The 22814-nt window shown below is 53.7% G+C and overlaps 12 protein-coding genes across 12 annotated transcripts; 5 read left to right on the top strand and 7 right to left on the bottom strand.

Annotated features, from left to right (window-relative positions):
* Positions 1 to 234: 234 nt before the first annotated feature.
* Positions 235 to 3280, top strand: K437DRAFT_256459 (sodium/hydrogen exchanger). Its single transcript, XM_013387819.1, has 4 exons — positions 235 to 1092; positions 1166 to 1682; positions 1750 to 1859; positions 1921 to 3280. The coding sequence occupies exons 1-4, from the start codon at positions 631 to 633 to the stop codon at positions 3190 to 3192; spliced, it is 2361 nt and encodes a 786-aa protein (XP_013243273.1). The 5' UTR covers positions 235 to 630; the 3' UTR covers positions 3193 to 3280.
* On the bottom strand, positions 3241 to 4875 carry K437DRAFT_256458 (18S rRNA biogenesis protein). The gene is made up of 3 exons (XM_013387818.1): positions 4298 to 4875; positions 3846 to 4228; positions 3241 to 3779 (listed from the first exon to the last, which is right to left on the bottom strand). Exons 1-3 carry the CDS (start codon positions 4727 to 4729, stop codon positions 3308 to 3310), a joined length of 1287 nt encoding a protein of 428 aa, XP_013243272.1. The 5' UTR covers positions 4730 to 4875; the 3' UTR covers positions 3241 to 3307.
* Positions 4876 to 5172: 297 nt separating this feature from the next.
* On the bottom strand, positions 5173 to 7086 carry K437DRAFT_235646 (uncharacterized protein). Its single transcript, XM_013387817.1, has 2 exons — positions 6280 to 7086; positions 5173 to 6205 (listed from the first exon to the last, which is right to left on the bottom strand). Exons 1-2 carry the CDS (start codon positions 6949 to 6951, stop codon positions 5669 to 5671), a joined length of 1209 nt encoding a protein of 402 aa, XP_013243271.1. The 5' UTR covers positions 6952 to 7086; the 3' UTR covers positions 5173 to 5668.
* A 2207-nt stretch (positions 7087 to 9293) lies between these two features.
* On the bottom strand, positions 9294 to 10631 carry K437DRAFT_224121 (uncharacterized protein; the record flags this gene model as incomplete). The annotated part of the gene is made up of 5 exons (XM_013387816.1): positions 9294 to 9424; positions 9489 to 9848; positions 9909 to 10193; positions 10256 to 10406; positions 10440 to 10631. The coding sequence occupies 5 exons, from the start codon at positions 10629 to 10631 to the stop codon at positions 9294 to 9296; spliced, it is 1119 nt and encodes a 372-aa protein (XP_013243270.1).
* A 429-nt stretch (positions 10632 to 11060) lies between these two features.
* K437DRAFT_294475 (putative VPS74-protein) lies at positions 11061 to 12959 on the top strand. Its single transcript, XM_013387815.1, has 4 exons — positions 11061 to 11593; positions 11663 to 11912; positions 11982 to 12631; positions 12699 to 12959. The coding sequence occupies exons 1-4, from the start codon at positions 11177 to 11179 to the stop codon at positions 12702 to 12704; spliced, it is 1323 nt and encodes a 440-aa protein (XP_013243269.1). The 5' UTR covers positions 11061 to 11176; the 3' UTR covers positions 12705 to 12959.
* Positions 12699 to 14403, bottom strand: K437DRAFT_256452 (uncharacterized protein). The gene is made up of 3 exons (XM_013387814.1): positions 14070 to 14403; positions 12972 to 14001; positions 12699 to 12895 (listed from the first exon to the last, which is right to left on the bottom strand). Exons 2-3 carry the CDS (start codon positions 13910 to 13912, stop codon positions 12865 to 12867), a joined length of 972 nt encoding a protein of 323 aa, XP_013243268.1. The 5' UTR covers positions 13913 to 14001; positions 14070 to 14403; the 3' UTR covers positions 12699 to 12864.
* A 347-nt stretch (positions 14404 to 14750) lies between these two features.
* Positions 14751 to 15407, top strand: K437DRAFT_246930 (uncharacterized protein; the record flags this gene model as incomplete). The annotated part of the gene is made up of 3 exons (XM_013387813.1): positions 14751 to 14840; positions 14940 to 15066; positions 15145 to 15407. The coding sequence occupies 3 exons, from the start codon at positions 14751 to 14753 to the stop codon at positions 15405 to 15407; spliced, it is 480 nt and encodes a 159-aa protein (XP_013243267.1).
* Positions 15408 to 15426: 19 nt separating this feature from the next.
* On the bottom strand, positions 15427 to 17966 carry K437DRAFT_256450 (galactose oxidase). Its single transcript, XM_013387812.1, has 3 exons — positions 16613 to 17966; positions 16088 to 16546; positions 15427 to 16022 (listed from the first exon to the last, which is right to left on the bottom strand). Exons 1-3 carry the CDS (start codon positions 17817 to 17819, stop codon positions 15634 to 15636), a joined length of 2055 nt encoding a protein of 684 aa, XP_013243266.1. The 5' UTR covers positions 17820 to 17966; the 3' UTR covers positions 15427 to 15633.
* A 789-nt stretch (positions 17967 to 18755) lies between these two features.
* Positions 18756 to 19542, top strand: K437DRAFT_256449 (uncharacterized protein). The gene has a single exon (XM_013387811.1). It carries the CDS (start codon positions 18936 to 18938, stop codon positions 19248 to 19250), a length of 315 nt encoding a protein of 104 aa, XP_013243265.1. The 5' UTR covers positions 18756 to 18935; the 3' UTR covers positions 19251 to 19542.
* A 472-nt stretch (positions 19543 to 20014) lies between these two features.
* Positions 20015 to 20879, top strand: K437DRAFT_256448 (uncharacterized protein). Its single transcript, XM_013387810.1, has one exon. It carries the CDS (start codon positions 20162 to 20164, stop codon positions 20582 to 20584), a length of 423 nt encoding a protein of 140 aa, XP_013243264.1. The 5' UTR covers positions 20015 to 20161; the 3' UTR covers positions 20585 to 20879.
* Positions 20880 to 21012: 133 nt separating this feature from the next.
* Positions 21013 to 22197, bottom strand: K437DRAFT_256447 (NAD(P)-binding protein). The gene has a single exon (XM_013387809.1). It carries the CDS (start codon positions 22033 to 22035, stop codon positions 21187 to 21189), a length of 849 nt encoding a protein of 282 aa, XP_013243263.1. The 5' UTR covers positions 22036 to 22197; the 3' UTR covers positions 21013 to 21186.
* On the bottom strand, positions 22082 to 22422 carry K437DRAFT_268326 (uncharacterized protein; the record flags this gene model as incomplete). Its single annotated transcript, XM_013387808.1, has 2 exons — positions 22082 to 22312; positions 22402 to 22422. 2 exons carry the CDS (start codon positions 22420 to 22422, stop codon positions 22082 to 22084), a joined length of 252 nt encoding a protein of 83 aa, XP_013243262.1.
* Positions 22423 to 22814: the final 392 nt, after the last annotated feature.

The following is a 22814-nucleotide window of genomic DNA, read 5'->3' as shown; positions in this document are numbered from 1 at the left end:
CTGGGGAACCTATAAACGCGACCTTTTGTCGAGTACGCGACGCGTTTGCGACAACGACCACAACCCTAATTACTTTCGTTTACCGCAGTGGATCAATGGCAGAGTTAGGGTTGCATGTGTGTAGTTCGCGCCACAATCTGTCAGTCGCTCACTTCGGTGAATGTGATGCGAGGCGACAACAACGATGACAACCTTTCTGCTCCTCTTTCTCTTGTTCCCACGAGGTAACCATGAGCTCGCTCGGCGCTGGCAATGGACAGATGGACCTGCCTTTGCTTCGATAGAAGACTTGTCTTCAAGTAGAGTGCTGGAACCCGAAAATTACTGCGAGCCCTGGCCCGCAACAATCTGCAGTAGTCTGGAAGGAAAAGGGGTGAGGAGCACAGCGATACGGATCCCAATTCCCCACAGACGACAAGACTGCGCGAGGTACGGCTACAGACTCCTATGATTGGCTATCTCTCGCTTGATCGATATCAAGGCGGAGTTTAGTCACATCTGCTTGATCTGGCAGCAGCGGAAGAGAACAGATGGGTCTCTTGCGACACGGATGAGCAGTAATCAACTGTAGCAAGCAGAACTCACATTGCAGGCTCGGACAGCGGGCAGGCATCTGCCATTTCGCCAAAGATGGCGACTGGAGTCACTGGCGTACTCGCACCCTCGAACATCTCGACGTTCAACCCATTGAACTTCTCCAGAAATGTCACGCCAAGGACCACAGCAGGTCTCCTTACCACAGCCCTCACTCAGATGATCAACGCTACGTACATGGACCCTCCACCCTCGACAGTACCAGACCCGCCGGTACCGCCAGCGGCGGAGCAAAACGAGCGGTTCTCCTCATTGGCGCTATTTCTCGTGTTGATGCTCCTCATTGGCTCCTTCTGGACCTCGTACTACCTCAAAGTCAAGAAGATCACCGCTGTGCACGAAACCATTGTCGGGCTCTTCGCTGGCATGTTTGTCGGCCTCATCTTGAGGATCGGGCCCGGCGAGCAAGTGCAGAAGATGCTACGCTTCAGCAATACTATAATGCTCAATGTATTGCTGCCACCCATCATCCTTGCGAGCGGTTATGACCTGAGGCAGGTGAGTGACCTCGCCCAATCTTCAACTTGGCCAAAATAGCTTGGATTTACTCGAGCTTCTGTATGCCGCGCAGGAAAACTTCTTCCGCAATTTTTGGGTTATCCTCTGCTTTGCGTTCGCAGGCACTTTCATCAGCGCGATTGTCATCGGCGCGATCGTCTACATCTGGTCGCTTCTGCAACTTGAGTCACTCTCCCTCTCCTTCCTCGAGTGCCTCATTTTTGGCTCGACGCTTAGCGCCACCGATCCTGTCACAATTCTCGCGATCTTCAACACATACAAGGTCGACCCGCAGCTCTACAGCGTCATTTTCGGGGAAAGCATTCTGAATGACGCGGTGTCCATCGTCATGTTCGACACGCTGAGCACCTTCCGAGGCAAGACCATCTCGGCACTCTCCATCTTCCATGGGTTCGGGCTCTTCATCGTCATTTTTACGCTCAGCATGGCCCTCGGCATCTGCTTCGGACTAGGGTGCTCGCTGATGCTCAAACACTCTAGATTGAGTTACTACCCAGCTTTGGAGAGTTGTCTTGTTTTCTTGATAGCGTACACGAGCTACTTTTTCAGCAACAGTGTTACCATGAGTGGTGAGCATGCAAGCTGGTTACTTTTTTTCCACAAAAACTGACTGACTGTGCTTCCTCCTTTCGCCAGGAATTGTATCATTGCTCTTCTGCGGTATCACACTCAAACACTACGCATACCACAACATGTCGACCCGAACGCAAAAGACAACAAAATACATTTTCCAGACGCTAGCTAACGTGAGCCGATATATGCGCAATTTGATCTCTCCGCGCTTCGCTAACACTCTTAAAAATGCAGCTGTCAGAGAACTTTATCTTTATCTACCTTGGCCTCAGTCTCTTTACGCAAGACGAGTTAGTGTACAAGCCGCTGTTCATCATCATCACCGTAGTGGCCGTCGTCGTTTCGCGCTACTGCGCCGTCTTTCCGATTGCAGGCATCGTGAATGCCATCCGACGCGCTCGTAACAGACGGCGGACCGGCGCCGCAGCCCGCACACCAGGGAAGGAAGAGCTTCCGCGCGAGTACCAGATCATGCTCTTCTGGGCTGGTCTGCGCGGCGCGGTTGGCTTTGCGCTGAGCGCAGGCATCGAAGGCACGAATGCTATCCCGCTCCAGACCACCGTCCTCGTCGCCGTCGTGCTTACCGTCATCATGTTTGGTGGCACGACAGCGCAGATGCTCGAAATTCTCGGCATCCGCACCGGCGTGCAGGACGATGGGGATTCTTCGGACGAAGATGAATATGGGGGCAGTGATACGCACAGCATGCGCTCCGTTGTGGGCTCGGCTGGCACCCAGCGGCGCCGCGCACCGTATCGCCGCGCCCAAATGAGCAGGACCACCAGCGGCGTCAGGCGCAGCCAATGGGAAGATCGAGAAAGCGCAAGACCATTGCGGGCAAGCTTCAAGGACAATGTCAGCACGGACGACATCCACACCGGTCACGGCGGAAGCCAAATTGCATCACCGCTCTCATATGGGTGGCAGGCTAGTGGCCGCGTGCTCGCCACTGCGCCGGCTGACATGACCGACTTTTCACATTACGAGCTTGATGACGACGAGGACATGTCTTCATCTCATTCTGGTGAAGTGCTCCCGGCGCACTTCGGTGCTTCGCCAACAGCGGAAGGAACAGCTGCAGCAGCACCCACCGTGGCGTCACGAGCGTCGAGTAGTGCAATCGGCCCGCTAGATCTTGAAGAGGCCCGCAGCGGCATAGGCTCTGCATCCGCGCGACAGCTGCTGGGCCGGGCAGGCCTCATCATGCGCGATGGTCAATGGTTCCAGCGCATCGATGAGCGCTATTTGCTGCCCATGTTCAGCAACAGCGTCGCAAATCGAAAAGCTGAGGAGCGAAAGAAGGACCGGCTAGAGGCCCAGGCTGCGGCTGTGGCCTTGTCGAAAAGCGCGGCACGGAGCACTAGCGCTGCCCGGAACGAGCTGGTCTTCGGCGAGCGAGACGCAGACGTGGTCGAGGATGACGAAGACGACGAGGCAGAGCCAACGCGTCCGCTTGTGGGAACAGCATCAGGGCCGTCCACATTGAAAGGGGCATTTGGGCCATAGACTCAGGGTTCGTCAGTAAAGTGTAATAGGTGCATTAACTCTAGACATGTAGGATAGCGAAGACTTGCAGCAACCAGCAGAATACATTGCAGAGTTGCATACCCCTGCGGCCTCCTCACCCAACCTTGCGAGCGCCCCGGACCGCAACACCAAAGCAGCTTAGTATCACTTCGTCCCCTTCCACCTCCACTTTAGTTTCACTCGGCTCGGCGTTTTCGGCATGCACAACACTCTTCGCCCTCTTCTTCCCTTGCTCCGCATCAGCATCCTTGATCTTGAACCTGACTCCTAAGGTATCTTGTATGTCCCGGAGCATTTGCACCGCATTCGCCGTGAGACGGCCCATCCGCACCTTGCTCACGTCCTCCGGTCCTACGGCCATCAGAAGGAGGACCATCGCTTGGTGTGCACGGTCTATGCAGCCCCGGCTAGCAATTTCCGTCAAGAGAGCGCGGGAAGCACTGAGTGCAACTTCTTCGGGCGTGGATAGGGACTGTTCTGAGGATGAAGGATTGGAAAGCGCTTCTGCGCAGTGCAGAACACCTGTTGTGGAGGTTGCAACAAGGGATAACGCGTAGCCTGGTGATCTGGACGGCACAAAGAGATGCGACAATCAACAGAATAGCCATCTTTACAGCGACATGCATACTCACTTGCCGCTTTCATCACCCTTGAACACATCTGCAAAGAGGTACAAATCCGGAATGTATCTATTGAGGACACCCCTGGCACTATCGATCATGCGATTTGCCATTTGCGGGCTGACGCGCGTAGCGCTAGCGATACCTCGTATTCGTCGTACGCGACCAGGCTGCGTAAAGTTCAAGCTCCTAATCATGCCACCCGCCGATGACCCTCCCGATCCCGTACCTCCCGTTGAAGGTAGGAGTGGACAACAAAAGAACACCTCGCCACCACCAAGCGGGGGTGCTCCTCGTTTGAGGATGCGAAGTTCAAGGGGAGAAGAGAGGGAGGAAAGCTCGGTCGGCATGAAGAGTTGCAAGTGCGGCAGAGTGACAGTGCGGAGAATATCCGCCTTTCACGAAGGGAGAGTGGTCAGTACCTGATGATCATTTTACAGAAAATTTGATGATCGTGCTCTTACCCCAAGCTCGTTATAGTGCGTCGTGATGCCTTTTAAGGTGAGGTGGAGCTCACGCTTGGCAAAAGGCGCAAGGCAGATAATCCACTCTAGATACCAGCTGATGCTCTTGTCCGCCCCACAGTCGTGCGTCACCTTTCCACCGCTTACAATCCCCGGCTTTAGGAAGATGGAAGTACCGGTGTACCCAATCTCCACTTTGCTGCCGTTAGTGATCTTCTCGATGAGACGCAGAAATGATGCCTCGTAATTGGAAAGACCGGGCTCTGTGAACGACGACGATGCTCGGATCTTGTCTATTCGAATTGGACGCCCAGACAACACCGAAAGAACGATTCTTTGTCGCAAGTAGGCATGTCCCGTGAAGCGCATCAGACGAGACGCACTCGCAGATTGCTGCTCTGATGCAGAAGGGACGCTGCTGCCGCTGGTCATGGAGGCTGCTGTACCGCCGCTAATGGCGTTTACTTTTCGCTTTTTGGAGGTCGACGCTACCGACATTGCGCAGCTCAAGAGGGTATGATGACTGCCGTTTCTTGGGTTGTTTTCAGTACCAACTGTGGCTAATGGTCCTCCCGCACACGGAACAGCATGTCGGGTTATAGCCATGCGCGACAGCAACAAGGCCAACCTTGTACTTCTCGGACAGCAACGCTCCTTGGGGGGCGAGAGTAGGAGCGAAGGGAGCGAAATTTCTGGACGTGATTCCGAATTCCGAGTTCCGAGCTCCACACTTCCCGAACACCCCCTCGTTGAAAGCATGCGCAGAAGCAGCAACCCTAACAAGTGACCTCGGAATATCCATTTCGTTTGTTAATTTCTTTGGGGGGGGGGGGTTCGTTAGCCTCCGTCCTTTCGTGTACACCGTCCCCGCCTTCCTGGAGTGGAACAGCCACAAGGCGGCTCATAGTTACCTTGTCGATCTTGATTCTGTCAAAGTTTCAAGCAACGTCTCCCTCAAGTGAGGGGCGGGAATGCAACCAAATGTGACCAAGTTGGCGGATCAACGCCTGGTGCATCTGAGACCATGCCTTGATCTCAACGTCATGGATCACCTTGCATTCGTCTGCGAGGAGTCACACAGCGGGTGCTCTGTCCTTGCACTCAAGTTTACTACCGTATACAGCCTTGTTTCTGCTCAAAAACAGCAAAGAGACGCAATTACATCGTTTTAAACATTGGGTAAGAGAGGAGAATGATTTTCGCATTTTGCGAGCATGGGTGACTGGGGTTGGTAGTGTCCCGAATTACATGGTTCCAGTCCTTTTTACAGACCGTTGTATTTGATTTCTCTCTTTCTTTCAAGATCTGTATTTTTCTTTGGCGCAATTTCTCACCTTTTGAATTACTCTGTGGAGACGCATTGCAGCCAAGTCAGACGCTGCAGACGCTCAGATGCGGCGAGATGGGGCCGGAAAGGTAGAGTAAGTTGCGGGCAACGTCCAAGTTGGCGTTGGTAATCACGTTGACATCGCTGCCGTCTGCCTCGTAGAACTTTTCAATGTGCCAGCCATCCGCGCCAGCTGAGGCCAGGTCGGCTGCCGGGATACGTATGACCGTGCCTGGGGCTTTGCGGTTGTACGGATCCCCAGCAGCAAGGACTGCGGCCGTGTCGAACACCTTGGGGAAGCTGGCGGCGAAAGCGTCACCGTTGCTGGCCATGTTGACATTATCGCTTGGCATGCCCACGGGGATGTCGACGACCTTATTCAATGCCTTGGACGCAGGGTCAAAGTCAAAGAGCGTTTGATGTGGGCGGCCAGAGTAGGGAACGAGGTATCGATTTGCATGCTGACTCAGACGGACAAGGCCGTTGGGCAACGCGCTGGGAGAATAAACGATCTTGCATCCAACAGCAGGATCACAGTATCCCACGTTAGCGACTGGATGCAGCGTCTCGATCGTGTCGCGCTACCGAGGAGATATAATCAGCGTAAGCAAAAAAAGGAGTGAGCCGCTTGCGAATCGCTTGTCTCAACACGTACGTGCTTTCCTGATTTTCTCTGGTGATCATTCGTGTACAAGAAGCCGTCCGCATCTACCGGAGCGACACGATTCGGCGTGTGGATAAGCGGATCGGCCCAAGTGCGGACGTGGGTCATGCTGTCACTCCCTAGCGTTGTCTCAAAGATCTCGATGGTGGAATTGGCGCCGGTCTTTGTGTTGTCGATCAAATTGCCCTGGACGTCGAGCGTAGGGCGGTGATTGTTCAAGAAGATCCGCAGGGTAGGGTTTTCGTCAGTGGATACGGCGGGGATGACGTGAACGTTGATGCCATGCAGATTGAATGTGCCATCGCCATTGAGGCCGCTGAATCCTTCCGTCTTGACTTTGGTTACTTTTGGGTTGGTCTTCAGGTCTGAATTGGTATCCAGGATGTACACTGCGTCGTTGAGGGTCCTTTGATCGGCATGCAAGTTTGCCATGCCAGGGAACCAATGCTTTTTGCCCTCGGCCGCTGAACAGGCGGCATACAGCAAGCCCGACTCGTGGTGCATCCAAAAGTCTTCGCAACCCGACAAACTTTGGATCTTGACGCAGTTGCCGTTTCTCGTCGGGGTGATTGCTCTGCCGATCCCGGCAACGTCCCTGACAAGGGGAACAGCGACATACCCGAGGCCGGCAAGGGCCGCGAAGAGTACGGCGATAGTCGCCATCGTGGTTCAACAACATCGTCTAGGGCGACTCGAACAACGGCAGGTGTGCATTCTAGCTCTTGGGGAGAGGAACGAGAAGATTTGACAAAGCCTGCCTTCAGCACGTTGCGCAGGAGGGTGTGCTGGACAGCGACCGTCTTTTACAGGCCTCATTGAGCGGGGTCGCTTTGTTCATACCAACAAGCTTGAAACTGCTTTCGAGCCGTCCGAGTTGGATCATCCTTCGTCCCGGAGAGGCCGAGACCCGAGACCCGAGCCCGCCAAACGCATGAAGGCCCGTGCGTCGCACTCGTCGTGTGCATAACCCTAATAGACACTCGCCTTGTGGCCATGCCTTTACTTTGTTTTTTTTTGCAGAGGTGCAAGTACATTCTACCGCCTTTTCTACTCAGATTATTCTGATGTTTTCGCTTGCTGCCCAAGGAAGTTGACCTTTTCGGCTGCATTATTTGAACCTGTCTCCACGAGTTCAACACCTCGATGCGATTCAGATTCATTGGCTCGAGGTTGAACCGGTCTACTTGGGCAAGCTCGGACCAATGTGCACCAATCTGATAAGCAGACCCAGAGTTTGCAGCGTTGAATCGAAATATGCCAGCACGAGGGACGACTGGCCCACTCACCATTCCACCACCCCCAGGATTGTCACTCTGTCATATATATAGCACGTGTGCCCGTTGCGAACAAGGTAGGGCAGGGCTGCTGACCCTGTCCTGGCGATAGTACATGCATGCACATGACTCTGGCTTACAAGCTTTCTGCTTTCATCATCAAGCATCAAACATCAAGCTTCCAGATGAGTACTGAAGCAGCAACAACGTTGTGGTTCAGTTGCACCTCCGTCGCTCTTGTCAATGTATACCCTCGTCAGATAGGTTCTACTATAGATTTAATGAAATCTCAATCAAAAGGTTTAGCCCAACCTCTGAGGTTCAAGTCTTTATAATGGGGGAAGACGTTGCTCATATCCCGAACGCCACAGGCGGGTTTGCGCCCTAATCTGGACCTCGCTGTGCACGCCACCACGTGGCTATCCAACGGCACGAGCCTGCATAAGGTCGCACCTTGTGGCCGAGCTCTCTGAGCGGGATGATGACAGCCCCACCTTGAGTCATCTCCACACATGCGATACTCCGCAAGGCGCTGGCCTCGCATGCCTGTCTTACGGCAGCATGCGCAAGTCAGAGCTGTACGGCCTCCCCTCCAACCCTACGCTACATTCTTACTCGCGGCCCAGAAGGGACGCCCACTCGGATACCCAATGTCAGCAGCGCTGAAGAGCGGCGAGTGTCGGCAGCGTTGAAGGTGATTTACGTGGGAAGCCCCTTTTCTCAGCGTCTGATGGAGGCGTGGGAAACTTGTGCTAGTATCTCGACACTCCCCGCACTGCTGACTTTGTCCATGTGGTTCACTGGGAGAAACAGCAAGGATGCTCCCCAAGAGTTGCGGTCGAGATGAAACCTCTGCTGGATCCTTCACATAGACTGGCTTGTATTTCGTGCTAGCCTTCCCGACTCAGCGTCATCTGGGTCGTCACTTCATGCGTGTAAGGCGATACGACTACGAAGGTTACTCGTCAGGCGTTGACTACAGGTCTTCCTCCATTCAGTACGACATGGAGTACTTACGCCAACCACTTGATAATCAACCCGGACAGCGCGGTAGCGCAGAACGTCGAGTAAGAATAAACAGACTTAAGAACTACACTCTTGCATGCAACTTGCGTGCGTACCTGGTGAGTTGGCTCAAAAGACCCAGAGGGGTTTGAACATCATACGGATTCCTCGCGTCTGCAGATCTCTGCCCGTTGTATAGCCCCAGTGGTCCTTGGCTCGATTGCAGTACCTTGGAAAAATGAGCAAGCGGATTGGCTTTTCTCTTGGTTTCAGGACTACCGGGATGAGCAACCAATTGACTGACCTATGCTGTTTGAGATCATTGACAATTTAAATCCGAGCGTGCGCCTGGCGTACCTCGCCGTCATTGCTCTAGCCATCTTGACCCCTTTTGCTGGACTGATGCTGATTCCACACGTTTCAGACGGTCGGCATATCCTCAGGCGTTATCATGTCAGACCAGAGCTGAAGGCGCTCGCTCCGGCAACGCTGTCTTCTCCCCTGCAAAGCTTGACACGTTGGTGCCGGCTTCGGGAGAAGCGGTATCCGACATCCGGACAGTCGCGGGAGGTCTCTTTGTGCTAACCATCAGTCAGGCGATGAACTTTTTTTACGCGCGAAACGCTGCTGAGGACCCGCGGTGCAAGGTGACATTCCTCTTCACAAGCATCTCGATGAAGCATCCAGATACCGCAGCAAAACAATTTTATCGAGAGATGACGAGCGTCAAATGTGATTGCTCATTTCCGGCGCCGGTGGCAGCCCTACATGGGACAGTATCGCGGCCACTCCCCTCGGCATGCGCTGAATGGCCTCCACCTCGGACGCATGCTTTGCCAACAGCATGCCAGCAAAACCTGAGTGGAGAGCGAATGATCATAAGAGTGAATTGATTTGCACGCCGGGCAGGTGGCAACTCACCCATTGCATTGATGCTCATGACCCCGAGCTGTTTTCCGTTCACCACTGGCCATTCGCCTTCGAGCTTGTACTCCTCTGTTCGCCTCGGAATGAAGTGCATCGCACGTCTCGTGACGAGCAAGTTGAAGCTCGGCGTGCGCCCCGAGCCCATCAACCCGCCATCCTGCCTTTCGGTCTGATCTTTGCCGGACGATTCTATCGCCGCCGATGAAAGGGCATATTTGGCTTGAATCATTGCATCTAAAAGGCCCATAAGCTTATTCGTGACATATTGCTCCGTTGTACCGGCTTTTTTCGCCTGGCCTGCGTCAAGCAGCGCGACAAAGTGCTGCCAGGGTACTGGGAGGGCATACACACCATCTGCAGGAAGCTTCGAAAATTCAGCATGCGTTCTCGTGTGCAATTTTGTTGAGCACCCACCGTGCTCTTTCCCGTCTTTCTCGATTTTGTTCAACAACTTCTCAATGGGGATGAGACCATCCTCGTCGTGTTCGTCCGTACCCGTTGCATTCGCATTTTGTTGCATATCATCCTTACGTACTTCGATGCACTGTAAATGACAATGCTTTTGGCTTGCCCCGCTGTCCCAGCCACAGTTGAAAAAAGCAAGCATTTCACTGTCGTCAGACATGGGATGTGCTGTTACGATTCGATAGGCTAAGCTGAGCAGTGGGGGTGGAGGAGGGAGGTCTTGCGGAACGAAATCTGGGTCCGCAAGGCTTTAGTCAGTTGCAAGAATGAATAAAGTCAAAAATTGCAGTACCAACCTTTTGTGATGAGGAGAAAATGCTTGGGGACGACACAGAACTTGTTGAGGAGGATAACGCCTTCATCGCATTCCTTCACGAGCAAGTTTGGCACGTAAGGCGGCAGAAATGGATCTGATTTGTTCTGTTGTAAGCCCGTCTCGTCCCGTTTCTGCCCTTCGCTCGCTCCAACCCCAGGGTTGACCGCATTCGGCGTCGGCTTCTCGAGGAGAGAAGGGACATTGCGTAGGATCCACGGCACTTGCAAGCCAGTGCTACTCTCGTGCAGAACATGGACCTCTGACGGATAGAAGAAAGCATCTCCAGTAGTAATCGCCTTTTCGTATTGCTGCATGACGCCAAAAAATATACGCTTTATTTCGGATTGGGAAGTCATCGCGCGTAAGGATCTATGCAGGCTTGTACGGCGAGTCGGGTGCGAGCACGTGGGAATGAGCGATGGCGGTTGAAACAGATGCGGCAGATGCCTCCAGGCCATGTATGGCACTGCAATCAAGGCGCTTCCCCGGCGTTCCCGCGATCAAGGCTGATCTGGCTGTCTGTCACTTGGTCTCTCTCTCGAATTCTGCCTAAAGGGCGAAGACTGAAGAGCATGCAGGACTGTCGTCCACGACACTGTTCCCTGCATTGATTGAGTTGATCCCAGTTAGCAACGAGTTAGTGACACCGCGGTCCACTTATCCAAAAAACCCATGGCCATTACGCCCCCCTGCGGTCTGGTGCCTGATGAGACCCTCCGTCTCCTTGTTTTCAAAATGCAAGTACACATTGCAAGGAATAAATGGATGAATCAATTAGGCGCGAACAGTTCTCCACGTGATACTTTCCATAGATCAGACATGTGCTACTGGTTGTGCTAGAGTTCTGCCGACTCCACCGATCCAGCACCCTCGGGACGTCTGGCTTTAGACACTTGGCAGTATGAGCGCATCTGGGACAGGAGGCCTCCAACGACGGCGCGTACCCGGTTCGTCGGCTGCCCCGTCGACTAGCTGGGCTGCAGGAGCAGTGGCTGACCTGGACGAAGATACCCCACCTCGCTCGCACACCAGTACACCTGTGCATCAGGAAAATGGTGGAGAAAGCAGGTCGAGCTGGGATGTAGGATCGTCCTCACGAACACGGCGGCGGGATGGCGATCTAGGCAATCCGAATTCGCCAGGGATTGCCTCTTTCAGCCGATCTGGAGGGGGTGGACAGAGCATCACTGTCACCGACGACCGGGGTCGAAGAGTCGCTTATGATCCAAGGGACCTGAATGATGACAAGGAGACAAACGAGCACCCACACCTTACTCTGATGGAGGAGATCCTTCTGTTAGGACTCAAGGACAGAGCGGTGCGTATTCATCCATGCGCAGCCTTTGTCCACCATGTGCTAATCTGCTTCCTGATGGTGCGCTCACAGGGGTATCTTTCTTTCTGGAATGACAACATTTCATACGCACTGCGTGGCTGCATTCTACTCGAGCTCGTGCTACGGAAGCGGATAGCGGTCACCAAGGATCCAAGTCGGCGGAGATTCGCAGTGCAAGATCGGATTCTTGAAGTGATCGGCTCGAAGATGACGGGGGAGGTGCTGTTGGACGAAGCATTGAAAGTCATGAAGGCATGTGATGAGCCAATGAGCTGTTCACAATGGGTGGACTTGCTCAGCGGTAAGTGCAACGTGAAAGCAACATGCATATGGTGGCATGCTCACAAGTACGTTCGCTAAATCCACTCAGGTGAGACCTGGAACTGGATGAAGATTGGCTTCCAGATGAAGCAGGTCCGCGAACGGCTCGCAAAGGGATTGGTAGACAAGGGTATTTTACGGACTGAAAAGCGCAACTTTTTGCTGTTCGACATGGCAACGCATCCTGTGGCAGACACCGCAACCAAAGATGCTGTCCTAAAACGAATACTCGTTCTCCTCACCTCCAGCTCATCTTCGGTACATGCCAACATTTTCTATCGCGAAGAGAAAGCGGATGTCACTTTCCGCGTCACGCGAGCGCTCTGCCTGCTCTGCTGTGCGTTTGCCGCGAATGTGCTGGAAAATGCACTGACGCATCTGACGTATGAAGCGCGCGAGACGGCATTTCAAAAGGCGGATGACATCATGAACGAATTCAGCCAGTGGCCCATGGCACCACAAACGCCTGGAGGAGGCATCGGCGCTGCCCCGACCGCGGCATCTGCCTCGGGGGCAAGAATGAACGGAACCGGCATTGGCGAGGGAAGTGTGCTCACAGATACTTACGAAGAGGCCAGCATGGGCGTAGGCGTCACAGAATTGGCCAGAGCCATCCGCAATGACTATTCCAAGGCGGATGAATCGCAATACGAAGCGATCGCAGGCTTGCTGGCGACTTTGGCAAAAATGGACAGTCTGGTGAGGATAACATTTGGTCCGGGGTCCCATCCTGCACACCTCAGTTGACTATTCCCCCCTATCTCAGATATGATAATACCGGGCATTTTGATCTAAAGCTACGATTAATATAATCCACCCGTTGCTTAGGAGCAAAACAGATGATTTCCGGCTCCAGGCCACCCAGGCGCCACATTTTAGCCATACGGTCGTGTGTGAGGGAATACGCGTCATGTCAAGGGACGCAATGTGCTCTATTCGTCGTCATAAGTGAACTTGATCGAGCTGCAATGGGCAGAAGAGATGTACGCAAATCAGCAATTGCAATGGAACGTGGCCTAATTTGCTCATCGCCACTCACTGGCTGCTGGTGTCAATCACACCACCCCTGTAGCTGCCCCTCTTCTTCTTGTTCTTCTCCTTGGTAAATCCTTTGCCGCGCGTGACGATCAGGTCCGCTGAAGCTTTGGCGCCCCAATCGCCTGCACCAGACTTGGCCGAATAAGACATGTCCTTCAACCGATCGTCCAGGTAGCTGACATCCTCGCTCTTGATGCGCTGGAACCTGTTCGACGTCCCGTTTCCGTTGCGGCTGGGTGTATTTTTGCCGCTTGTAGTTCCACTCTCACTTGTGGTCGCCTTGCCACCCTGGGGCGTGCTAGTCATCGGAACGGCTAAACCGTCCCGAGGATTAGTAACATCGGCTGTTGCAGCCTCTGTTTTTGTTCGTTTTGCCGTGTGGCCCTCATTTGCCTTGTTGGGTGGTGTGGGCTTTCGCGTTTCTTCCGCTTCGCTGTCCGAATCCGAAGAATCGCTGCTGCTACTGCTGCTGCTGCTACCACTGCTGCTGCTGCTACCACTGCTGCTGCTGCTACTCTGTTCGGACGAATCATCGTCACTCTCCGCATTTGCAGAATGTTTCCGCTTGCCAAGCGAAGAAGTGGCGCGACTGGTGGGAGTCGCAGGTCCGGTTGTTGCGCTCCCTGAGTTTGCGGTAGCCTTCATGGGCACATCTCCATCGTCTTCATCGTCGCTGCTCTCCTCGTCCGAGCTTTCGGCGTTAGAGCTGGATTCGCTCTCATCGTCGCTATCAGAAGAGCTGTCACTATCTGAGCTGGAAGATGTGGATTCTGAAGATGACGAAGAAGAGGATGATGCTTCCTCATTGTCAGAGTCGTTGTCGTCACTGCTGTCATCGCTGTCCTCTGACGAGCTACTACTGTCACTGCTATTGCTGCTATTGCTGCTATCACTGTCAGTGTCAATCTTGATACCTTCTTCCGCGTTGGTAGTGATGGCCATGCCAAGCAGTGTAGCCGCTTGCCTAATCTGAGTTGCAGCCAAGGGTACAGATCGATCCAGGGCGGCGCGATGAGCTATAGTGAAGAGTTCTACGCACGGAAGAGATGATGAGTTCAGTGGAATGGAGCTTGATGTCTACAACGCTCTACATTCGCACCTAATAATTTTCCGTCTGAGATGCCAGCTGTATCCGTAGGGTTTGTCATGGTGGTAGTTCCAACCGCCCTGTTTTATTATTATTTTGGACCTTCTTTCCCCTTGCAGCCACTTGTCCAAGGCTCGCACACTTTCTGTGATGCAGACAGAAACTCTTCGAAGCAGGATCGTTCGATAGGCAGGAGCCTTAGCACTTGTTCCCCGTTAATATTGGAAGGGATAGAGGTGAAGTCCAAGAAGACGTGAGATAGAAGGAGTCTCTAGAATTCTTGTTTCAGCCCTGCCTTCTGATATGACCTGGCATGTACAGCACGGTGACTACAGGGGCCAAATACAGCCACAAACGTAAGTGTCAGAGAGCGACGAACGAATTAGCAATGAACGCCGTTTTGGCCTCACAGCGAAAAAAAGCTTGTAAGGGGATCGGAAAATTACGTAATGCAACTTGGTGTATTCGGCGTAATATAGGGTTTTATGATCTTCCATAGTCTGTATCACTCGGAATCCGCCGAGACTACAATGAGGACTCGATCCCATTGGCATACAGGGCCATGCAAGATACTATTGCATGGCCTCAATTCGTCGCTTCAAGTCTCGTCATCGAAGACCACATGTTGCCGCCATGTTCAGTTTCCCATCAGAAAAGAACTAAAGGAGGCTTCAGACCTGTTCGGCAGAAGCGATGACGACCTTCACTTCAGAGCTGGGAAGCGCGCCTCTGCGCAGAAGGCGTCGGGAAGAGGAGATTGAAAGCGCCTATGAGGTTCAGCGTGTGCGTTCTTGTTTGCCTGCCCCTTATCGCTCTGGTCACCATTGCTGGAGGTTGATCGCAACTGAATTGAAACTGTTCCATGGCGATTGTATATGACAGGCTGCAGCAATCAAAGGCGCCCTCATCTGGACGGGGATAGGAGCGTCGTCCTGTTTTTTCGCCCACAATCTCTTCCCTGGTTTCCGACGGCAAACGCTGGCGCTCAAGGCATTTTTGACATCTGGAGGTGAACAAGCATGAAGTGAAAAAATCAGGAGTAGTTGTTTTCCAGTGGTCCTGAACAATCCGTCTTCCACTTTGGCAGCTACGATTTTTGGGTTCGTGGTTGGGGCAGATACTAAGCTTCTCTCTCACGAGTCCCAGCAACGAGCAAGGGAGAGCCGAATACGGCAAATGGCCTGCTCAGAACTGGGCAGAAAAGGGATTGTCGCTTCCGAGGCGGAAATTGAAAAGTGGAAGGATACCTTGAGACAAGAGTACCTAGACAAACAGGCGAAACAGCAAGACGCCGTAGACAGGGTGGCTCATCAGGCCGTTCCCGAAATGGTGTCGACGTCGCACACCTAGACACTCCAGCGATGTGTCACAACGACAGAAATAGATTAAACCATGACGCTATATTCTCACCCGTACCATAGGATAGAAATGATTATTGAGACGACGGGATTGCACGAGAATATGTCTGTCGCATACAAGAAATACCGGCCAAGCCGAGGCGTGTTGGGTTTGCCTCTCGGGGTTCTCTCTAGCCTGCCTATTCTTCCAACTGTCAAACATAATCGCAAGCATGGCATCAGGCCATAATCAGCCGTGATGTGGCAAGATGGCCACGGCATGTACTTACCTCAACGCTGAAGCTGGTGATCTGCGGCAGGTATGCGCAAGCGGCCAGGTCAATGTAGTACAGGTCGTCATAGATCTCTTTGCCGTCGAACCCGCCATGCACAAAAAGTCGCGAATCGCGCAGCCAGGCTTGGTGGTATCCTCGACCAGGTGGCTGGCGTCCACATACTCTGCGGACCTCCCACTGCAAGTTTACCAAGTTCAGTGTGAGAATCTCTGACGTGTACGAGTGCGAATCGTGTCCGCCGACTACAAAGAGATACGAGCCAACTTGGGTAGCGGTGTGCCCTAGTCGATTGTGTATCTCATCGGTCTTGACCTGGTACCAGACCTTTGAATCTGCGTGAAAAGTTTGATCAGCGCATTCGACAGTGGCAACGAAGAGCATGTCGGCTTGCCCTTACCCAGCTTGAGTACGTGTATATCATTGAAGCTCATGTGGCCGTCGCTGCCTCCGATCACAATTAGCTTGCCGTCTACGACATTGCTGGTATGATACCCTCGACCGATGGGAATCTTGCCTTTGCAGTCCCACTTCTTCCACTCCAGGCTGCTCAGATTTGAACAGTCCATGCTATACACGTCATTCAGCGCGCCGACCCCATTTCCTCCACCAAAGACAATCATATGACCTTCATACGCATTCGCAGTATGGGCGCGCCGTGGTGATGGGGTCGCGCCGTACACAACCGGTTTGGTCCAGCGAAGGGATACTGTGTCGAAGACGTAAAGATCGTTGAAATAGTGCGGCCCATCGCCACCAGCAAAGACGAAGAGCATACGATCCATCATACACGATGAATGCGCTCGACGCGGAGGCGGCACGTCCCCGGTAACCTTCGGCTTTGACCAACACATGGTCTCTGCGATGAAGTGCGAGGGTCGTCAGGCTTGTAACGCGTTTTAGCCGGCTCAGACAAGACCCTTACCCGTGTCAAAACACCATAACTCCCTGAAGCATCCCTTCGAGTCACAGCCCCCAAAAAGCCAGAGAACTTCTTCGACTAAATTCGCAGTGTGAGCGCGGAATGCGCGCTTGGGAACAGTCCCGTGTACTGGCGCTCGTGACCAGTACATTGCTGGTGGTGGTGCAGGGGAGACGCCTGGCGCCGAGGGCAGCCTAGGAGCAGACACACGGACTGTTGACCAAGGGTAGTGAGGATAGGAGCCCCCGCCGCTAACTGGTGTGCTGCCTGCAGCGCTGGCCGCATTCGCGGCTTCCGAGGCTGTCCCAATCGCGGTAAGCTTATTGGATGGGCTTTCTGGTACCTGTACAGACTCCTCGTTCAGGGCCCGCTTGTTGCCTTTGGACGACTGGGATCGAAAACTCGACTGGTTCCCTTTCGGGTTCTGGTTTGGGCCTTCGCTCGAGGCGTGCGATGTGTACGAGGTGGAGTGACCCAGTGCAATAGCCGAGCCCGCCGATCCCTTGTACCCATGCCCACTGCGGTTCTGCCCCGAAGCCGCATGAAGCGGCTGTGACGCAGTGGAGGTTGAAGCTGATACGAGATCGTCGCCAGTTGAGCCCAGCGCGCTGTTGAGGCCATTTGAAAACGTCGAGCTTGCTTCATGGGTGGTTTCATTTATGATCCGAGCCTGATTGGCTGATGCCGAGATGCGAGGGGGAGGATGGCTCGCGCGGCCACTTGCAGTGCTTCCTACGTCCCTTCGAGCGGTGACATATGTAGAAGCGCCATCACTCAGCACCTCAGCGTCGTCTTCCAAAGGAAGCTCGGTTGGTGATCGAAAGGGCGACGTTGCTTGACCAGCAGGGGCCACGCTTGCACTCAGCGAATGCACATCGGCAAGGGACGTGCTGGACATGTTTCCGTTTCCTAGGCTGCCCTGGGGAGCAGAGCTGGTCCTCGCCATCGACGTTGATAGCGAGGACAGATGTCTCCCTAGGGTCGCACTCGACGCATCAAGAGCCGGATCGATTCCTAGCGGCTGGTGAGGAGCTGCGATGACGATCGTATCGTCCGGGGCCGAGGGTGCATCTAGCGACATCGAATCGTGTGCCACGGACGGCTCGTTCTCGTTGACTTCAACTGTGTACGCTGTGACAGAGAACGATGAGCCTGCAACGTCCACGTCCTCGATATTGGAGGAAACAGCGTAGCCCAATACTGTCGACATAGGCTTGTGGAGCGAGGGTGACAACGACGACGGCCCGCTGCCTGCTGCTGGTGGTGCACTCTCATCTTCGCTTGCTTCTCCTTGGTTAAGTGGTAAACCTACATGCTACTGAGCTGAAACGCCCACGACCTTTGCTTCATGGAGCGGAACACCACGGTCGGCCTTACGCCACCACTGGTGTGAAAGTCGCCTATATTGCACGTACTGGTGATGGGTCATGAGGGGCTCATCAAAAAGACGGCGACCTGCGCGTATCCATTTCAAATCCCAGGGGCTTACCAGCTCTGATCTATGAATCAGGGGATTACTCTTAAGTTTTCGTCAACACGCAACTTGCTGTTATCCGCTTTCTGGTGCCAACATTGGGGAACTCATTAATTCATGCCCCCCTCCACTTGCTCATGAGGCGTGATACAACAATGATTGAGTACTAGCCGATGAGTTCAGGAGGGGGTCGTTGTTTCAAAGGGCAGCGAGCTGGCCGCAGCAACAGCATGTATCATTGGATCTACATCGACTGTCATCAGGAGGCACCTCGAGCCCTTCATCCGTGCGCGCAAGGCACGGTGGCCCCTTGCAAGGCACAACGTCGCCTTGTGCTCCACCATTTGTGAAATTCACATTTTCTTTTTTGGACCAAAATGATGAAGGGCAGATGTCCCAGGTCCCCTTTGTTCTTTTGAGGCGTGAAAGATAAATGTGGTGCAATCGAGCGAAAGGAGTGGGACCCGTACGATGGACGCTTCTGGTGGTGACCTGGGTGACTCGTGGGGTCATAAAAGCAAGAGTCTGGAACTACAGTGAACTTGATTTAAGCGCCGCACGGGGCCTTCGGCGTCAGAGTGGGATGTATTCGCAACGAGCCTTGATTCGAGCGTACAACGTGGTTCACACTCCATATGCCAGCCTTACCAAGCAGCTGTCAAGGCGAGAGACATATGAGCATCTTCATGGCGTCTTGTGAAACAACAAGGTAACGACGAGCGTGCACCCCAGTCGACCGCTGGGCAAGGTACCATGGATTAACTGTAATTGAGTACTATAGTCCGTAGTGATTCCGCCCTGATAGATACCGACGCTGGTCATCGTATCATCCATTTGCATGCGTATGGCAAAATGACAACAAAAACAACAACACGCTCAGACGAGTGTACGCCTCTCGTCCTCGTCTCTAATGTTCAAGAGACTACGCTCGCCGGAAACCTGGTAGGTGTCGCCAGAACTGAAGAGCGAGATGAAGCGACCCAGATTCGAGCAGAATCCACTACTGCCAAACTCACCACGTCTTCCCGCGTAATTGCCCCGGATCTTGCGCGTGGCATTTTAATGCTGCTTATGGCCGGCCATTGGTCGGTCTGCCCACCTGGATCAGCCTGTCTGGGCTGCCAGAAGATGGAATACGTCAGGTGTAGTACACTTGGACAGTGCTGATGTGATCCTTTCCTTGTGCCTGTCGGTGCAGATCATGGAGCACTTACTCAAGCGCGTTCGCACACGGACAGGGAATGACTTCAGAAACTGCAAGCCTCACTATTACTCGTTTTAATCACTTCTGGCCATACCTGCTGGGGACACTGTCACACATGTGTGCGCCAAGCTTTGCAATGCTCATGGGCATGGGAATCGCATATTGGACAAATGGTCTGAGTTCAACAGGCCAAGTTTTATGACAAAGCCAAATGTACATGGTGGTGATTAATGCATGATACCATTTTTGCTTGAATAATATTTTGCGCAACAGCGTATATCAAAAGGCCTAGAAGTCAAGCGCTCCTCAAGCACGTAGTCCTTCGAGCTGTTGCCATCATTGTCATCAATTTCCTTGCCTTCCCTGAGCTCTTCAGTCAAGGCATCTGGCTTCTCAATATTGCCCTCTGGGCTCTAATTATCGGTAAGCATGGGTGATCGGGCCAAAATCCTCGCAATGTCGCTTTCTTACAGAATGGCATGTCCGTCAGATTACATTCTTTCCGGGCTCCTGTCCATCGCGCTATCACATTATGTCGTGCGATTGCTCAATCGGACGGTATGCTCTCATGCAGTGCTTTCCAACCCTGAAGATGCCGCAGTCTTGCAACGTAACAGACGCATTGCACTGCTCATAGATGGGCTGCTTTTGGCATTCAGTGCCATGCTCGCCTGGCTTAACATCTGGACTGACCCACTCCACGGGCGTTGTCCTTTTCCTGAAGCTCCAGCGCCAGCCGCATTTCTTGCTCACCTGGACCAGTTCTACATTGGCGCCAAGGCACCATGGGATGGCGTGCCCCCTTGCAACGCTGACGCAGGCCTCGTCTTCAAGTTTTTATTTGGCACAGGCGAGCAGGTCTTGACGTATCTTGATGCCGAATACGCTGAGCGCAACTCTTCCTCCCTATCTTACAGCTCTGTGCCCTGATCTCGGCATTATCAGCGTGTTTCCTCGCACGGGGTGGCTCAGCTTTGTCGTCTTTGTTCTCGTGTATGGCCAGTTCATGGCACGCAGCGATAACGGCAAATTGGCTATTGGTATCAATGCTACGCTGGCTGTTATATTTGCGCTCATGTTTGTCTGTACACGCATCTCCCAGTTCGGTAACTTATCAACCGACTGCCTGCGGACGCCAGCGCAAAGCCAGCGTGCAGCCAGCGCCAACCGATTTCTCTCCAGCGTTCAAAGCTTCTTGTACACCGTCAAGTACCCCACCTTCGCCGGCTTACGCCTTCACAATGTCAGCCACATTTGCCCTGCTCGTCCTCATGCAGCCGATCGCGGCTCTCAATAGCCCCAAGTTTATCGCCAGAACCAGATAAGTGCTCTCGTCTTTGGGACGAATACGCTGTTCTTTTATGGCTTACATTTTCCGCTGCTCAAATTCGTCGGTGCTATCGTGCTGAGCTCACCGTTGGCAAGGCCTCTCCCAGACCTGGACGGCGCTCCTAGCTTGCAGCTGGGCATCGGCTTTTGGGCGATCTGGAGTGCCACCACGGCTGCCTGCTTCTATCTTTGCAAAGCTTTCGCTACTTTCAAAGCATCTAGAAATCCAAACTCTCTTTTGAGGGTTTTCTAGATGCTAGAACGGGTTCTGACGTCACACATCACATGGGGAATACCTCCATTCTAATCCAACTAAATGCAACTACCAACGCGTGCATTGGAGTGTCGTCAATGAGCCCCTGATATTCGCGCGTCGGTCAGTGTTTGTGATCGCAGCTCCAAGTTGCCCTTGAGCCAGCTCAGTGATCGAGTTCAAGGTTTGGTCAGGACAGAAAATGGGCGTGCGCCTTTCTGAGATGCGCTTCCTTCAGGTAGTCGAGTGCATGCATCGTGGATGAAAACGAAAGTCGAGCCTAGACTATACCGATAGCTTCGTATGTTACAACGGTATTATAGCTCGAGCAAGAGCTTACCTGTTGTCTGCCGGCTCTCGAGCTTCGCGTGCAAGTCGGCAGCGTCCTTCAGGGGCGCCTTGACGTAGTCAAACTTGACATAACCCTTCTTGATCCAGTCGAGAGCCTCGTACGCGCGCCTGCGGAGCGTGTCCTCGTCCGCAACATAGTGGAAGAGCATAGGCCGCGTTAGCTTGATCGACTTGGGGCCGAGGCTAAGCGGGGCGATTGGGTCGGGTGCGCCGGACGCCGCGCCGAAGAGGACGACGCTACCGGTCTTGGCGACGAGGTCGAGCGAGTGGGTGAAAGTGGACTTGCCGACCGAGTCGTAGACCACATTGAAGCCCTGGCCCTTGGGCGTCGCAGCGCGCGCCTGCTCGACCCAGGCATCGGTGCTCGCGCCTTCGTCTGTGGCGTAGCGCAGGACCGTATTGGCGCCGGCCGCCTTGCTCTTCTCAGCCTTGGCCGCGGAAGAGACAGTCGTCGTGACGACGGCGCCCTTTGCCTTGGCAATCTGTGTAAGCAACAGACCCATACCGCCCGCGCCGGCGTGGATTAGCACATGGTCGCCCTGCTTGATCTCGTAGCTGCCGTCGGCGTTGACGAGGTAATGCGCAGTCATGCCCTGCATCATGGCGCCGCATATGTCCTCGAACGGCGTCTGCTCGTCCTTAATGGGCACCGCCTTGGACGCGTCGACCAGCACATACTCGGCGTACGACTGAATGCCAATGCCCATGTAGCCAACCTTGCTGCCGATGGGGAAGAGGTTCTGCACGTCCGAACCAGCGGCAAGAACCGTGCCGGCACCCTCCATGCCCGGGATCAGCGGAAGTGGAGCAGGCATTGCACCTTTGCGGACATTGGTATCTGAAAGGGCCGGGGGGATATTGTCAGCAGGAGCGCAGGTATTGAGAATAAAAAAGGCGCAGCTCGCCAATGAAGTTGATGCCGGCGAACTTTGCTCTGATGAGGATCTGGTTGGTCTTGAGGTCCTCGAGCTTGGGAGTGTGATACTGCTCGTTATATTCGAGCACCTCGGGGCCACCCGTCTTGTTGATGACGATGGCACGCTGGGTAGCGGGGATGGAGCTGGGAACTGTCATCTTGGCGCTAGTCGTGGACTTGCGGTGAAGAAGGCGGGCAAGGAATGCCATGTGGATAGCTGCAAGAAGAGATTGTTAACGGTTGGCTGCTGGATCAAACGACCCACAGTCGCCGCCTTTTGTACCATTTCGATGTGGGCATTGCACGACGCGGATGGCTCTGCGGAAGATGCTGAGGATCTACATTTCTGCGGCGGCCCTAGAATATCCAAGTTGGCTACAGCGACAGCTGCAGGCGTCATCAGCAGGCTGCTGCACCAAGACTCGCAAATCTCTACGGGTGCTTGTAGTGGAGGGATCCGAGGAGTCTGCGACGACGATAGCGCCGGGGTGGGGGCGACGAGAATGGGATAGGTTCGTTTTCCAGTGTGGCGTCATTTCTCGTTGGCCTGCCAGAAGGTTGCACCGAATGTGCCGCCAGCTGGTTGCTAAAAGTCTCCAACTCGTGCAGCAGGACCTACGAATCCTACTGCTAATAATAATAATAATAATAATAATAATAATAATAATAATAATAATA

This window comes from Tilletiaria anomala (genome assembly GCF_000711695.1).
Source record: "Tilletiaria anomala UBC 951 chromosome Unknown K437scaffold_40, whole genome shotgun sequence".
Lineage (NCBI taxonomy): Eukaryota > Fungi > Basidiomycota > Exobasidiomycetes > Georgefischeriales > Tilletiariaceae > Tilletiaria > Tilletiaria anomala.
Note: the sequence above shows the minus strand (reverse complement) of the source record. Positions and strands in the feature narration are given on the sequence as shown.

Coding starts and splice junctions, on each gene's coding strand:
- K437DRAFT_256459 (XM_013387819.1), top strand. CDS start 631: ATGGCGACTGGAGTCACTGGCGTACTCGCACCCTCGAACATCTCGACG. Junction 1,093..1,165: donor GCGGTTATGACCTGAGGCAG/GTGAGTGACCTC, acceptor TATGCCGCGCAG/GAAAACTTCTTCCGCAATTT. Junction 1,683..1,749: donor CAACAGTGTTACCATGAGTG/GTGAGCATGCAA, acceptor TCCTTTCGCCAG/GAATTGTATCATTGCTCTTC.
- K437DRAFT_256458 (XM_013387818.1), bottom strand. CDS start 4,729: ATGACCAGCGGCAGCAGCGTCCCTTCTGCATCAGAGCAGCAATCTGCG. Junction 4,229..4,297: donor CGCACTATAACGAGCTTGGG/GTAAGAGCACGA, acceptor CCTTCGTGAAAG/GCGGATATTCTCCGCACTGT. Junction 3,780..3,845: donor AAGGGTGATGAAAGCGGCAA/GTGAGTATGCAT, acceptor TGTGCCGTCCAG/ATCACCAGGCTACGCGTTAT.
- K437DRAFT_235646 (XM_013387817.1), bottom strand. CDS start 6,951: ATGGCGACTATCGCCGTACTCTTCGCGGCCCTTGCCGGCCTCGGGTAT. Junction 6,206..6,279: donor AGAGAAAATCAGGAAAGCAC/GTACGTGTTGAG, acceptor TCTCCTCGGTAG/CGCGACACGATCGAGACGCT.
- K437DRAFT_294475 (XM_013387815.1), top strand. CDS start 11,177: ATGAGCGCATCTGGGACAGGAGGCCTCCAACGACGGCGCGTACCCGGT. Junction 11,594..11,662: donor TAGGACTCAAGGACAGAGCG/GTGCGTATTCAT, acceptor GTGCGCTCACAG/GGGTATCTTTCTTTCTGGAA. Junction 11,913..11,981: donor ATGGGTGGACTTGCTCAGCG/GTAAGTGCAACG, acceptor AAATCCACTCAG/GTGAGACCTGGAACTGGATG.
- K437DRAFT_256452 (XM_013387814.1), bottom strand. CDS start 13,912: ATGGCCATCACTACCAACGCGGAAGAAGGTATCAAGATTGACACTGAC. Junction 12,896..12,971: donor GTGATTGACACCAGCAGCCA/GTGAGTGGCGAT, acceptor TGCCCATTGCAG/CTCGATCAAGTTCACTTATG.
- K437DRAFT_256450 (XM_013387812.1), bottom strand. CDS start 17,819: ATGTCGACAGTATTGGGCTACGCTGTTTCCTCCAATATCGAGGACGTG. Junction 16,547..16,612: donor GTTATGGTGTTTTGACACGG/GTAAGGGTCTTG, acceptor ACTTCATCGCAG/AGACCATGTGTTGGTCAAAG. Junction 16,023..16,087: donor TATACACGTACTCAAGCTGG/GTAAGGGCAAGC, acceptor CTTTTCACGCAG/ATTCAAAGGTCTGGTACCAG.
- K437DRAFT_256449 (XM_013387811.1), top strand. CDS start 18,936: ATGACAACAAAAACAACAACACGCTCAGACGAGTGTACGCCTCTCGTC.
- K437DRAFT_256448 (XM_013387810.1), top strand. CDS start 20,162: ATGCCGAATACGCTGAGCGCAACTCTTCCTCCCTATCTTACAGCTCTG.
- K437DRAFT_256447 (XM_013387809.1), bottom strand. CDS start 22,035: ATGCCTGCTCCACTTCCGCTGATCCCGGGCATGGAGGGTGCCGGCACG.